Source organism: Didymosphaeria variabile, assembly GCF_027946475.1.
Source record: "Didymosphaeria variabile strain IMI 356815 chromosome Unknown scaffold_3, whole genome shotgun sequence".
Lineage (NCBI taxonomy): Eukaryota > Fungi > Ascomycota > Dothideomycetes > Pleosporales > Didymosphaeriaceae > Didymosphaeria > Didymosphaeria variabile.
In genome coordinates, this window is record NW_026611622.1 from 2139973 (window position 1) to 2153290 (window position 13318).

At 53.1% G+C, this 13318-nt stretch overlaps 4 protein-coding genes across 4 annotated transcripts; 3 read left to right on the forward strand and 1 right to left on the reverse strand.

The window, feature by feature from the left end:
• Positions 1-1341: 1341 nt before the first annotated feature.
• On the forward strand, positions 1342-2461 carry N0V89_004066 (uncharacterized protein; the record flags this gene model as incomplete). The annotated part of the gene is made up of 2 exons (XM_056212857.1): positions 1342-1586; positions 1639-2461. The coding sequence occupies 2 exons, from the start codon at positions 1342-1344 to the stop codon at positions 2459-2461; spliced, it is 1068 nt and encodes a 355-aa protein (XP_056073165.1).
• Positions 2462-4476: 2015 nt separating this feature from the next.
• Positions 4477-7658, reverse strand: PDH1_2 (ATP-binding cassette transporter CGR1; the record flags this gene model as incomplete). The annotated part of the gene is made up of 7 exons (XM_056212858.1): positions 4477-5075; positions 5129-5906; positions 5960-6313; positions 7012-7056; positions 7105-7230; positions 7278-7604; positions 7656-7658. 7 exons carry the CDS (start codon positions 7656-7658, stop codon positions 4477-4479), a joined length of 2232 nt encoding a protein of 743 aa, XP_056073166.1.
• A 276-nt stretch (positions 7659-7934) lies between these two features.
• UBP6 (deubiquitinating enzyme) lies at positions 7935-9818 on the forward strand (the record flags this gene model as incomplete). The annotated part of the gene is made up of 3 exons (XM_056212859.1): positions 7935-8416; positions 8469-9698; positions 9791-9818. 3 exons carry the CDS (start codon positions 7935-7937, stop codon positions 9816-9818), a joined length of 1740 nt encoding a protein of 579 aa, XP_056073167.1.
• Positions 9819-10897: 1079 nt separating this feature from the next.
• Positions 10898-12982, forward strand: rec8 (R8 protein; the record flags this gene model as incomplete). The annotated part of the gene is made up of 4 exons (XM_056212860.1): positions 10898-11138; positions 11211-11371; positions 11519-12221; positions 12279-12982. 4 exons carry the CDS (start codon positions 10898-10900, stop codon positions 12980-12982), a joined length of 1809 nt encoding a protein of 602 aa, XP_056073168.1.
• Between the last annotated feature and the right edge of the window lie 336 nt (positions 12983-13318).

Sequence of the window (13318 nt, forward strand, 5' to 3'; positions counted from 1 at the left end):
CTAGTTTGTTCGTGACGACAGCCCCTCTTTGGTTAGACATCTTGCAGCCCCAGCCTCGTGTCATCATAGCGGGGAACCTTGTGGGGTCCTTGACTCAGTTAATGCATTCCAATCTCGATGGATGGACACGGACTTTCCGCAACGGGCAATCGACAATGCCTCGTCTGACCCGCATACCGCACAAGAATCGTTCGCAGGTCCACACCGAAGCACGGAAGAGAAGCGCTGCAAACGATCGTGAGAAGTATGTGGTGATTGTTCGAGCAGAAGCCACTAAAATGGCATTGCATCATTCTCACTTCACTACATCCATTTTCGCTCCTCCCAAGGCACCTGACGTGTGCCAAATACAAAACGCCCTCCGGCCGTTTCGAATTAGCGTCCTTTGTCTCTCGTTGAGGCACCAACGGGACCGCGGAGGCGAGGTGGCTGAACGTGGAATGCCGCCACACTTTACCCCAAAAAACCATGCGTTAGTGCAAGGGCTACTGTACACCAACTGCAAGTCCTCGACGTCAATCCTCCTAAGCTCACCTATCATCACCCAGCTCGGCTAGGAAGGTTGGATCTGTACTCTTTCTGACCAATTGCCTGAAATGCACTACTACGACACCATATTGAGCGGCAGAACTAACAGCGCGCTTCACTGGGAAGAACGCCGAAGCGATCCTACCACGTCCGGGAAGACACGGACATGCGAGTCGCAAAGGAATGTGGCTGTGAGGGAAGAAACGATTCTCCCATGATGAGCGTTCGCCCAGAGATCGGGTACCCTAACGAACGTATCTGATACATGAGCTGTATGAGGTCAACATTCCTGGCTGCTATGGACCTACTCACGACCTACGCAGAGGCTCGGCGCGGGCTGCATGTACGTAAGATCGCAAACCGCTAGGATCCTCCAGCTAAAGAGGGGTCAACCGCACTTCCCAGTCGTGACATGCACGGCACGATGGGGATGTAGAGTGATCCTCCAATGAGCTCCTCGCCGCCTGCAGTGTTAGCCACAGTTCCCAGCCTTCCTTTTGCGCTTGAGTCCACTAAAGCCAACAGATTTTATTGACGCGTAGCGTGGAGAGGCGATCGGCCCTGGTCCGAGTGTTCTCTCAAGCGCCGCAAACGTTACGATCATACCGATGAAACCCTCCCGCTTAGGTATTTAGCTGTCGTGACCCTACTTTTCTTGTCTCTTCATCTCACTCTCGTTGTCGTGGATACTAGTTCTATTGCAGCCTTGAGACTGATACCTCATTTCTCAGTCTACGCTTTCGTTACTTGTACCAACTCAGTACCGGTATATAAACACTTGTTATCCTTTGGATACTTCAGCTACCTGTAAAGATGAAGTCTTTCATTCCTCTCGCCCTAGCGGCCTCAGCTGCCGCCCTCCCTCAACAGTCTTCCGGATCGGACTGTAAGGACTCTCGCGATGGCGAATTCGCCATCTCAGTCGTCAACGTCACCGACTCCTCTAGCAAGCGTAGCGTCGAAAGACGCCAGCTTTCTGGCATCCTCACTCTTACCTTGGATGGTGGTGCCCTGAAGGACCAGGCTGGTCGTGATGGCTACATTGCCTCAAACCACCAGTAAGGCGACCGATACCTAAACCCATCGTAGCATGCACTAACACATCCAAAGGTTCCAATTCGATCAGCCCATCCAGGCCGGAGCTTTGGAGAAATCTGGATTCTCTGTCTGCAGCAACGGAACTCTCGCCCTTGACGGCTCTGCTATTTGGTATCAATGCTACTCTGGCGGATTCTACAACCTCTACGATGAGGCACAAGGAGACCAATGCAACCAGATCTACATTTATGCCCAGTCGAGCAGCGGCAGCTCCAGCAGCCAGACGGGCGCAGTCAGCCAGGCTTCAGATGGACAGCCCGCCGCTTCGACCCAGGTCTCTGCGCCTGCCGTCTCTCAGCTCACTGATGGACAGCCTCAGGCCCCTACATCCCAGGCATCTGCTCCCGTGGTTTCTCAGATCTCTGATGGCCAGCCTCAAGCCCCTACATCCCAGGCATCTGCTCCCGTGGTTTCTCAGATTTCTGATGGCCAGCCCCAGGTTCCCACTGCTGCCCCGTCCGCGCCATTGGTCTCTCAGATTTCTGATGGCCAGCCCCAGGCCCCCACTGCTGCCCCATCCGCGCCGTTGGTCTCTCAGATCAGCGATGGTCAGCCTCAGGCTCCCACTGCTGCCCCATCCGCGCCATTGGTCTCTCAGATCAGCGATGGCCAGCCTCAGGCTCCCGCCACCTCTGCTACTCCTGTCCCATCAGGACCGCTCGTCTCCCAGATCCCTGACGGTCAGCCCCAGGCTCCCGTCTCAGGTGCCGGTAACTTTACCGCGCCTAACGCGACCAGCCCTCCTGCCTCCCAGTTCACTGGCGCTGCCTCGACCCCTATGGCGGCTGCTGGCGCCCTTGCCGCCGGTCTCATGGCTCTGTTTGCCATGCTATGAGCCTGAGCAACATCTTTCATCATAAATTTTTAGGGTTCTGGAATCTACTTGTGAAGGGCGTATGGATGGTTTAACGAGATCTATGCGCCACGCACTCCTTTCAGAGCAATTAGCGGCATCTTCAATAATGTGTCATAGTCTGGTAATGGCAGGAAGAAGGATGCAATGCATTGCTGTACATAGCTACAAGTACTAATTCTAATCAAATGAAGTTAATTCTGTTAAGCTTTGATTTCCATGCTGTGTGATCATGTGATCGCGATCCATGACTTAACAATGAAATCCTTCGCAATGCCAAAGTACATCGTCGAAACTCTAGGTGCCGGAATAGTAATGGTTATCGAACCCCGTGATCGTACGGGCTAGGCCGCCGCTACTGCACATCATTCACATAATGTTGGTACCCCTAGTACGGTACACTACTCGAAAATCGATAGTCGAGAAGCGGGATGCTCAAGCTAGCTGGACGGCGCTTTCAGCGTATGCTCTAGCGGCTGAAAGCCCAACACAATGGGATGGAGCATGGTCGGTTCCAACTCCACGGAATTCTCAACATGACTTGATGCAGGGTGGGCTCTTTCAATATTCAGGTTTCGAGTCGCCACTGCGGTCCTTCTATGTGAGCATGCGCGGTGGTGAAAGTAAAGCGTTGAATTAGAGATTCTACTGAAAAATTGCACGAGTGTTCTCAAACAGGAGGAATAGCATGTTGCATTCATATTCACTCAACTCTTGCCCAAAACAACAGCTCCGTGAACAAAGTCTTTCCGAATTCGGCTGCACACCCACCTTCGCAGACAAAGCTCGCTCGCGCCCAGCGTCCGGCACTGCGGAAGTAAAAACCACCTCCGAAGCTGCAGGTCCCACTTTCAAAGAGCGTCTTTGAGCACAATTCTTGGTTGCAGTGCTAAACGTAGCACCATTGGAGGAATCTTCTCCGTCCATGACTGCGTGATAGCAATCGCCGACCACCGCTGATGGAGACTTCCCTGCAATACCTATTTTCGTGTTCTTTCTTCATCACCACCGGCTAACTTCAGTCGCTATTAACATTGAAATTACGGCCTCCAACCATCTTCTTTCACGAACCACTGGAGATGAATGAAAATCCAGGAGACCATTCTACGATCATCGCATGTTCCGCGTTAATCTACATCACCGTGCATATCGTCCAAACCTGCCTTTAAAGGGTTCATCAACGTTGGTCAAGAAATGATCTGGTTGGCCATCCGACGGTGATCTCTACCCGCACCACTCCACCTTTTTAATAGAAAATACAACTTGCTAAATTAGTTCTAACGAGTGACGGCGTTTTCTTATTTTCATATCTTCAGGGCACTTTGTTCCGCTTGTTCTCGGTGAACGTTTCATCAACCCGACCGGTGTATTCAGTATGGGTTCGCTCGTTCCGGTCGATCTCAATATTGTCGGGCTTCCACATGGCGTGGAGCAAGGCATGTGCCGCTTATCTATCGTGTCGAGCGTAATGAAAATGGAGAGGCTTTGTGATAAATCCCGAAGTAATCGCCGAGCTCGAAGCTGGATCCATCGGGTATACTTGCATTCCAGTGAGTATGAAAGTAACACAGGTTGTCTCTGTTTCAACCGGAACACCGGCCAGGTTGGGACGAGCCTTGAGACGAAATCACCAAAGCGAGACTTGTAACATTCGTACCACACGTGAAATAGTGCAGATATCATCCTTATTGGGACAATATCCCTTGAGGCATTCAGCGTCAATTAGCAAGGACTACAACACTGCCGATGTCGTGACAAGCTTTGTGAGGAAGAGCTTGTCACCAAGATTGGTCGTCCCGATGAACAGGAAGCTTACCAAACAACGAGAAAGAGAAGTTTTGATCCCGATCGCTACAACCTTGAGTAAAGTAGCTAGTGAGGGAAGTCCAATTTATGGTAGTGTAACGAGAAGATAGCATCACCCAGACCAACACACAAGGCACAAACCGAACTTTCCATATATCGTTCGAAGTCTACCTATTACACCTCATGATCGCTTAAGTTTTTACATAAAGATCCACATACTCATCAATGTCCATGTTGTCGAGCGTCTTACCATCTTGGGCAAGGTCGACAAGCTTGTTCACGTGCTCCGCAGGGTAGTGGGGCCCGAGATGTCTCTTGTACTTGGCGAGGATCTCAGGCTTCGCCTCGTCTCGTCGCAAGCGGTGGCCCAGAGGAGCCTCGACGACTTCTTCTTCGAGGACAGTGCCATCCTTCAACTTAACAGTGAGGGCGTTGGAAATGGTGCGCTTGGCGGGGTCATGGTAGTCTGCGGTGAACTGCGGGTCTTCCACGCAGCTAATACGCTGGCGGAGGGACTCAACGAGCGCGGAGGTGGCGGCCTCGCTGTCATCGGGGTAGTCGGTCGCCTCGAGGCGGTTGAAGACGAACATGGTGGCAACCATGTACTGGACACAGTGGTCACGGTCGGCAAAATTCTCCATGGCCTTGAACTGTTTGTCGATGATGCGAATGCATGCCTCGTGCGTGCGGTTAACAACGCTCTCAATGTCCTCGGCGGACTTGCCCATCGCCTTGAGCTTCTTGTTTAGACGCTGCGCAGCCTCGACGGCGGTCTGCGAGTGGAACTCCGCTAGAATAGAGGTCAGCGTTATAGACGATACCAGGACAACGCATGTTACTCACCGGGGTACGAGACCTTGAACAAAACGTTCTCCATGACGTAGCTACCGTATCCTCTCTGGAACTGGAAGGGCTTGCCCCCAAAGCTTACATCGTAGAAACCCCAAGTGGGAGCAGAAAGCACAGTAGGAAGACCTTGCTCGCCCTTAAGAACCTTGAGAACAAGGTTCACAGCCTTTTGGCAAGCGTCGCCGGCGGCCCACGACTTGCGTGACATGGTGTTGGGCGAATGCCTGTAGGTTCGGAGGGACTGGCCGTCAACCCAAGCTTGAGAGACAGCGTCACGAGTCTGAGCCTCGTTCAGACCCATCATCTTGGAGACTACAGCGGTGGATGCAAGCTTGACGAGCACAACGTGGTCGAGGCCGACCTTGTTGAAAGAGTTCTCCAGTGCCATGCAGCCCTGGATTTCGTGCGCCCTGATCATAGCCTCAAGCACATCTCTGACCTTGAAGATCTTGCCGTTACCGAGCTTCCCACCATTCTTGTTTGTTCGCGTGATCCAGTCGGCGGTTGCGAGAATGGCGCCCAAGTTGTCTGAAGGGTGACCCCACTCAGCTGCGAGCCAGCAGTCGTTGAAGTCGAGCCATCGAATCATAGCACCAATGTTGAAGGCACCATTTACAGGGTCGAGCTGGTAGTTGGTACCAGGCACTTTGGTACCATTGGGCACGACGGTGCCCTCGACGATAGGACCGAGAATGTTCCTGCATTGCTCGAACTCTAGTGCCTTGAGACCGCAGCCGAGCGTGTCGACAAAGACCCAACGGGCAGTGTCGAACTGAGGAGAGATCAGATCAGCTAAGATTCGTCTTACAAGGATCAATGCCATACCGCAAGCTCGGAATCGATCTTGACGTTGTGGATGTAGTTGGCCACATCCTTGATCTCCGGATCGTACTCACGCTTGCCAGAGACGGGCGGGGCAGCGCTCTTGAGGGATGTCATGGTGGAGAAGGAATAGGTGGCGGTTATGTGTGCGCTTGCAGGTGCGGTCCGGAGGGCAATTGGCCTCACTGCTCTTGCGCAAAAGCTTGACCGCTGACGGAGGGATCGTGATGCGGAGCTGCACAGGTTGCGACTGAAGGCCGACATTCTCAAATTAGCTTCCGTCGAGCTAGGGCGAAGTCGGGACAGCTCTAGGGAGGAAAAGGGAGTGTCGTACGCGTGTTTGCAGAGGCTGGTACTCTGGAGAGATATAAAGTCGGTGTTTTGTCGCAGCTTCGAGCGAGGCGCGGCTTCGATCGGGCTGGAGGGGCTAGGATGGTTGCCGAGGCTGGCAAATCAATTCCGCCCGCCCAGCTACGCCGAGCAGACCCTGGCCCGTATGTCTGCATACTGGAGAATGTACATGACGGTGCTGCAAGGCCTACCGTGATAGAATGCGACATGGAAAGCTCCAGCAAGTCGCGCTCTTCTTCCAGTGCGGCTCAACCCCGCATCAGCCTCATCGCACATGTCAGTGCATCCTGGAGCCGCCCGGGGCCGCTTTACCGAGATCCAGTCCCAGCATCGAACCGAGACGTCCATTGAAAGATCCACAGCTCGTCAACCCTCCAAGCCGTGTGCTTCCCATCACTGCATTCCACACGTATCTGGAGCAAGATCGTGGAGATTCAACAATGTAGTATAGTCGTTTTGATGTCTTGGGCTTACTGTTGTTGCTCTCGTGAGGCTTGCAGTAAGCCTGAGACTTCCTAGAGATGAAGTCGCTATCTAGTATATGGTGGATTGGCAACAAGACATTTCAGCCCATCGCGCCTGGCTCCCACAAACCATGCAACCCAAAGCGCCGCCGTTCAATCAACATGGAGCTCTCTTGCTCAGTCAAACTGCGTACTGTATCAGCATTTGCGATCGAAGCGCATGTTAGAGTGACGGCATACCGGTGTCAGGAAGGACTCGGCAACGAATCGAGCTCTTGCGTTCAGCTGTCAAATGTCAGCATATCTCTCGTACGAACGGCTATGCGTGCTTACGAAGAGCTTCATCTCGGAGATCTCCTTGTCTACTTCCTCCATAAACTCGATAATAAAATCCACCAGCTTGTGCTTCAACATTTCCTCGGTATGAAAGTTGGTGATCAAGAAGGAGATATCATAACCCTGATTGTGTAAGCTACGGCATGCTGATTCCCATTAACACAGCATACCTTGACCGGCTTCCTCCGTAGGATGAAGAAGGCCTCCGCTCTTTGCGTCAGGAAGCGCGTGAACTTGTGCACGAGGATGTGTTCTATCTCGTCTGCCTGCTTGATCTTTATGCTTATCCGCACGCTGTTGATGCTCGGCTCGATCAGGACCTTCTCGTTCTCATTTCTCGATACGGTAAGAGGGTTCAGCAGCACTTCCGGCGAGCTGGCGGCTTCGATCTCCGGGACATTGTGTCTTTCTGAGGCTTGCGACGCGAAGTTGGACAGGGAAAGGGCTGCCGTGAGCGACGAGCGCACGCATTGGAGGTATGGGCGGAGTGATTGGGACTATAGGCGTCAGCAGGCGGCTCTGGCGCTGCCGATTTCGGTGCCAAATACCATGCTGGAAGAGGGTCAGCTGCCGCGAGCTCTGTACTGGAAGAGTGATGTTGGAATGCAAGGCAGCGAGCTACACCATGCTAATTCCAGATGTCCACGACGAAGTCATGGTGGGGAAGCTCCATCTAGGGTCCTCATTAGCGCCTTGGCAACATGTGCCAGCGGGGGCAAAACGACAGAAACATAGCGAAGGCGGCTCGACAAGACCTCTCAGCTTTTCTCTTGCTCGGTCTCGCAGTCTCTACACTCACTCCGCCGGACCTTTCTCACCCTCCCAACATGGCTTCAATACCAGGTATTTACATGCTTTCCAAGTATTTCATTCGCTTTGCTAACATCTTGGATCTAGTTGTTGTGAAGCACCAGGGCAAGAAGCACGATGTCGAAGTCGACCCTTCCTCCGACGGCGCGACGTTCAAACTGCAGCTATTCTCCCTCACTGGCGTCGAGCCAGAGCGTCAGAAAATCATCGTCAAGGGCGGTCAGCTCAAGGATGATGCCGACATGTCGAAGCTGGGTCTTAGACCCAAGCAGACCCTCATGATGATGGGCACGCCGTCGGGAGAGGCAAACGCGATAGAGAGACCGAAAGAGAAGATCAGATTCTTGGAGGACATGACCGAAGCGGAAGCCGCACAATCTGAAGGCGCCACACCAGCTGGCCTGCAGAACCTAGGCAACACCTGCTACATGAATTCTACACTCCAAACGTTGCGCTCTATCCCTGAACTTCAAGAGGAGCTCTTGCAATATTCCGCCAGGTATGCTCTGCTACCAGTATCTATGCGCCTTTCAAGAAGCTTACAAAAGCAGTAATGCGGGCCCTAGTTCAGCAAGCCAGCTCACCCAGTTCGGTCTTGGTGGCCTCGGAGCCTCTATGGATCTAACCGGTAGCCTTCGCGACCTATTCAAGCAAATGTCCGAGACCCAACAGGGGTTCCCTCCGCTGATGTTTCTCAACGCTCTTCGAACAGCTTTCCCTCAATTCGCGCAGAAAGCCAAGGATGGACACGGTTACGCACAGCAGGACGCAGAGGAGGCATGGTCACAGATCGTGTCGCAGCTCCGACAAAAGCTCAAGATCAAGGATACGGGAGCATCTGACGGTGAAACAGCGAAGGATTTGTCTTTTATCGACAAATACATGGCAGGGAAGTTCGAGTCTGTCATGGAATGTGATGAGCCTGCGGCTAGAGAAGGAGGTGAGGTTGCCGTTGAGAGCGAAGATGTTTTCTTCAAGCTCAACTGCCACATCACTGTTGAGACGAACCACCTCCGTGATGGACTGGCCGCTGGCTTGAAGGAGCAGATTGAGAAGCGCTCTGAGCTTCTGGGGCGAGATGCCTTATACACCAAGACCTCCCGCATCGCACGACTTCCAAAATACCTTACGGTGCACTTTGTGCGCTTCGACTGGCGGCGGACGACCAACAAGAAAGCAAAGATCATGCGCAAGGTCACTTTTCCTGAAGAGCTAGACGCGGTTGAGTTCTGCACGGACGATTTGAAGAAGCTGTTGATTCCGGTCCGAGACAAGATTCGCGACATCCGGAAAGAAGAGGAGGATGTAGAGCGAGCCCGTAAGCGACAACGGCGCATGAAGGCCGGTGAGGAGAACGACGTTTCCTCGGATAGCAAAGAGCCTCTCCAGAAGAAGTCCGAGGCTAGGAAGGCTGCTGAAAAGGCGAAAGAGGAAGACACGGAGATGCCGGACGTAGAATACAAGACAGAGGCCCAGATTGAAGAGGAGCGGGCAGCGTCCATCCTCAACTCCAAGAAGGAACTTCTCGCGTTGGTCGATCAGAAGCTGGCTGCGGACGAGGGGGCGAACCAGACCGGCCTTTACGAACTCCGCGGTGTCATCACGCACCAGGGTGCCAGTGCTGATAGCGGACATTATACTTCTTTCGTGAAGAAGCAAGGCGCAAAAGACCCGGTGACTGGTAAGAGGAAAGAGGAAGACGGAAAGTGGTGGTGGTTCAATGACGACAAGGTTTCGGAAGTAGATACTGAGCGGATCCAGACACTATCTGGCGGCGGGAAGTACGCCATATCTCGTTTATGTCCACCAGCTAATTGTCATTAGGCCAAAGTCACTCAGCGTTGATCCTCCTTTACCGGGCTGTTCCCTTGAGCACCGTCGACGAGGAGAAGAAGGCGTAGACATAGACGCCCTCTCTCGCCGAACCATCCGGCACTCATCTCCACCTTGATTGCTGGACATTGCGACGAGCGACGGGGCATGGCATTGGCGTTGCATAGAGGCTGATGCATAAAGATAGTAGAGGATATAGCATACTTATGCCTACGAAGCACATGTAATCTCATGACAACCATAAGGTCTGGCCTTCCTTCACTGGCTTATTGTGTTCCTCGCGTGGTGAAGCCGACGCGGAGGCGTTTGACCGCCTCTGCTCGCGCCAAGCCAAGTTTGCTCTCTGTACTTTCCCGAACCTGTGCACATATCCACAGTTGCACATTCGCGCAGCCGCTTGTGCGCCGGTCATGGTTATATCTCCTTCTCTGTTATACTGATCCTATCGTTCGTCCTGTGTACGATCGGCGCCATGTTCTATAGCCACGAGGGTAAGCGTGCTGCCACAGACTGCCTTCGCAGCTGAGCAGTACCGGCTGACAATCGCAGTGCTCACGTCGCGCAAGTATGGCGTGGCAACTGTAAGTACCCCCGGAAAGCTTCTTGGACTCTGTCCCTGTAATGTTGTCCGCCGGAGGTGACTGTACTGACGAGTCTCCGTAGGTCTGGTGAGTCGCACCTTCCCTTACAATGGCCGCACTCACAGCAGGGGAAGGCTCGTTGCAACGCTCGGTGCGAAATCGAACTCCAAGAAAATCACCCGGAAGGCCATCCAAGATGTCGATGTACCAAAGGCCTGTCAGACCTTCATCGACCCGGCCGCGCCAATGGCCTTGCGTCTGCAGGGCAACTTGTTGTGAGCCAGCTCCGACTCTGCTTCATGTGTGTAGCTGACAGGTCCAGGTATGGCGTCTCTCGTGTGTTCCTTCAGCAGTGCGGTTATGTTCTTTCCGATGCGCAGAATGTGTACAATTCTATGAGTCTGATGTTGCGGGCGATCGAGGGTGCAGCCCTAGACCCTCAGGCTGGTAAAGCCAGGTGAGCATAATATTCTACGAGACCAACAACAGTCCCGTTCTCACAGTCGCTCGATAGGCCAGATCAGCTTATCCTACCTGATGATCCATCATTCCTGCCCGAGTTCGCCATGCCGCCACCGGAACTCCTCGCAGAATTGGAGCTTGGCCCTATGCTTTCTCCACTACGTGCTACTAGCAACTCGCAGTCATTGATGCCGATCGAGTCCCAACAAGCTCCTTCAACTCCAGCTCCAGTCGACGGTCTTATTATCCCTGTCTCATCATCTGTCGGCCCTGGCGGCTTCGCGCTTCTAGGCAATGGCCCCAGCAGCATCGGCGGTCATGTAGCTGCCGACCATGAAATGATAGGTGAGTGACTGGTTCCTTCCGTAACACTTGGAAAATATATGCTCATTAGACATCGACTACTAGATGCGCCAGACTTCACCTTCGATGAGAATGGCGAATTCGTTGACCTTGCCGAGGAATATGTGAATGTCGGAACTCCAGCAAGATTAGGAGGAAGTACTATGCACAGCGATGCAGGCGCGAGCGCCAAAGTGAGGCAAGATCATGAAGACGGTCTACGCGCAGGAGCCCAGGTAAGTGATCTGTGAGAGATCACCCGCAATTGCCAACAGAATTCGCGGACTCGTTCGTCTATCACCTATCCTTTGCCCTATCTTATGTCTAATATTCATCGTCCACTCTTGTTCATCATAACTTGAACACTCACTTACTCCGAATAGCAAGTCGACAATCAAATGGACATCGACCTCCCTATGTTTGGGGACGACCTTCCCGAAGGCGAGGCCTTCTCTACTGGCAACGGCAGCCACCAAGACCAGCACTCAAAAGACGTTGTGGAGTTGTCCGATACAGTGCAGGCCCCGATCCGCCGCACCAAGCGAGCAGCACGAGTCCTCCCTACCGATACCACCTTGGAGCTTCGGAACAAGGACCTTTCCGATTGGAATGCCAACTACCTGGCTAACATGAAGGAGGCTTCCAAGCAGAAGATCCAGCTCCGACTTAGTCGACTCGCGAAGAAGAACGCCGAGTTCTGGATGTGGGGCTCCGGGATTGGAGGTATAGCAGCTCGCATGCAAGGCGTCAGTGGCCCTACGCCATTTGATCGGTTCATTGGCGACAATCTCTTTGAGTTTTTTACTGGTGTGAGCCGCAAGAGTGGTGCGCGTTCGAAGCGGGATCGCGACAGCGGCATTGACGAAGTGACGCAAGAGGAGTCGCGTCGCGTGCGCCAGAAGACAGATGGGCTCGAGAACGAGATCGAACGTGGTCAAGAAGACGAAGGCTTGTTCATTCCTGGTGGTGATGATGTCGAGCTGCCGCGAGAAGAACAGGTACCTCTCGATGACCAGCAACGCCTCTCAGAAATGCCCTGGAATATCACCGCATCGGTTCGCGGCTCTTCTGCAGTCCCTCGAAGCGGTAAGTCCTTTTGACGTTAGCTTTAGACTGAGAGAACTTAATAATTAAAATCTCCAGGTCGTGTCGGCTTGACTGGTTCTGCCCCGCCATCGTCACTCATGGGTCGCAATGCCCGCATGGTCTCTGAATCACCACTTCATGGTCGCAGTCGACCAGATGGATTGGATGACCTACAGTTCCTTGCAGATAATGAAGGCGGCTTCGGAAACCTCGGCGGAGACGACTATGTCGGCTTCGCAGGTTCAGGTATCAGCTCAGACTTGCCTGAAGCAATGCTCGCCGAAACAAACGCGCGTGTTCGAGAGGCTCTGACTGCGGAGGGCGGCAATTTCCTGACGTTCGTTGTCGATGCTATTGATGAGAAGCGCAACCGGATCCATCGAGGCCTAGAGCCGAAGTCAGATGACGCTGTCGATGCGATTGATGCCGTCGACGAGGTTTCCTTCGCAGAGGTCATTCCGCCTCATGCAAACAGCAAGACGGTTGCGTCTTCGGCTCTCATGATGACGCTCACGCTCGGAACGAAAGGCTTGCTCAACGTTCGCCAGGTCAAGCATTTCACTGATATCAACATGAGTCTCACCGAGAAAGGCAAGGTCGCTCAGTTGGATATGCCAATTCGAAAAGAATACGGACGTCACGTGGGTGAAGAGGAGGCTGAACATGACGAAGCTGGGCACTTCGACGAGCAGTTCGTTCCTGTCAGTGAGGAGTCAAATGATGAGGATGAAGAGGATGAGGGCTCAGTCTTCGGCAAGTGAGTTCACCAGGCCCCATGCGGTGGAAGTGAATGAGTTGGTGCATGGCGAATCTGTCTTTTTATTCTACGGTAAGATGATGTGTGTGATGGCATCCATGGCACAGCGACTGCATGTATGGGGTAGTTACGAGACTCTATTCTTGTAAGTCTGTACCATCTCATGAAGAAGGAATGTACCTCAAGCTTTTTCGGTGCTCAATCCGAGTAGTAACCATGCGTGACTAGAAGAGCAGTGCGCCGCCAAAGCCTGGCAAAGAGGGACTAGGTGACATCAAGCTAAAGCCATCTTCTGTTGTATCCTACCGCGCCTAAAAACTCTGTCAGTGGTTTAAGTAAG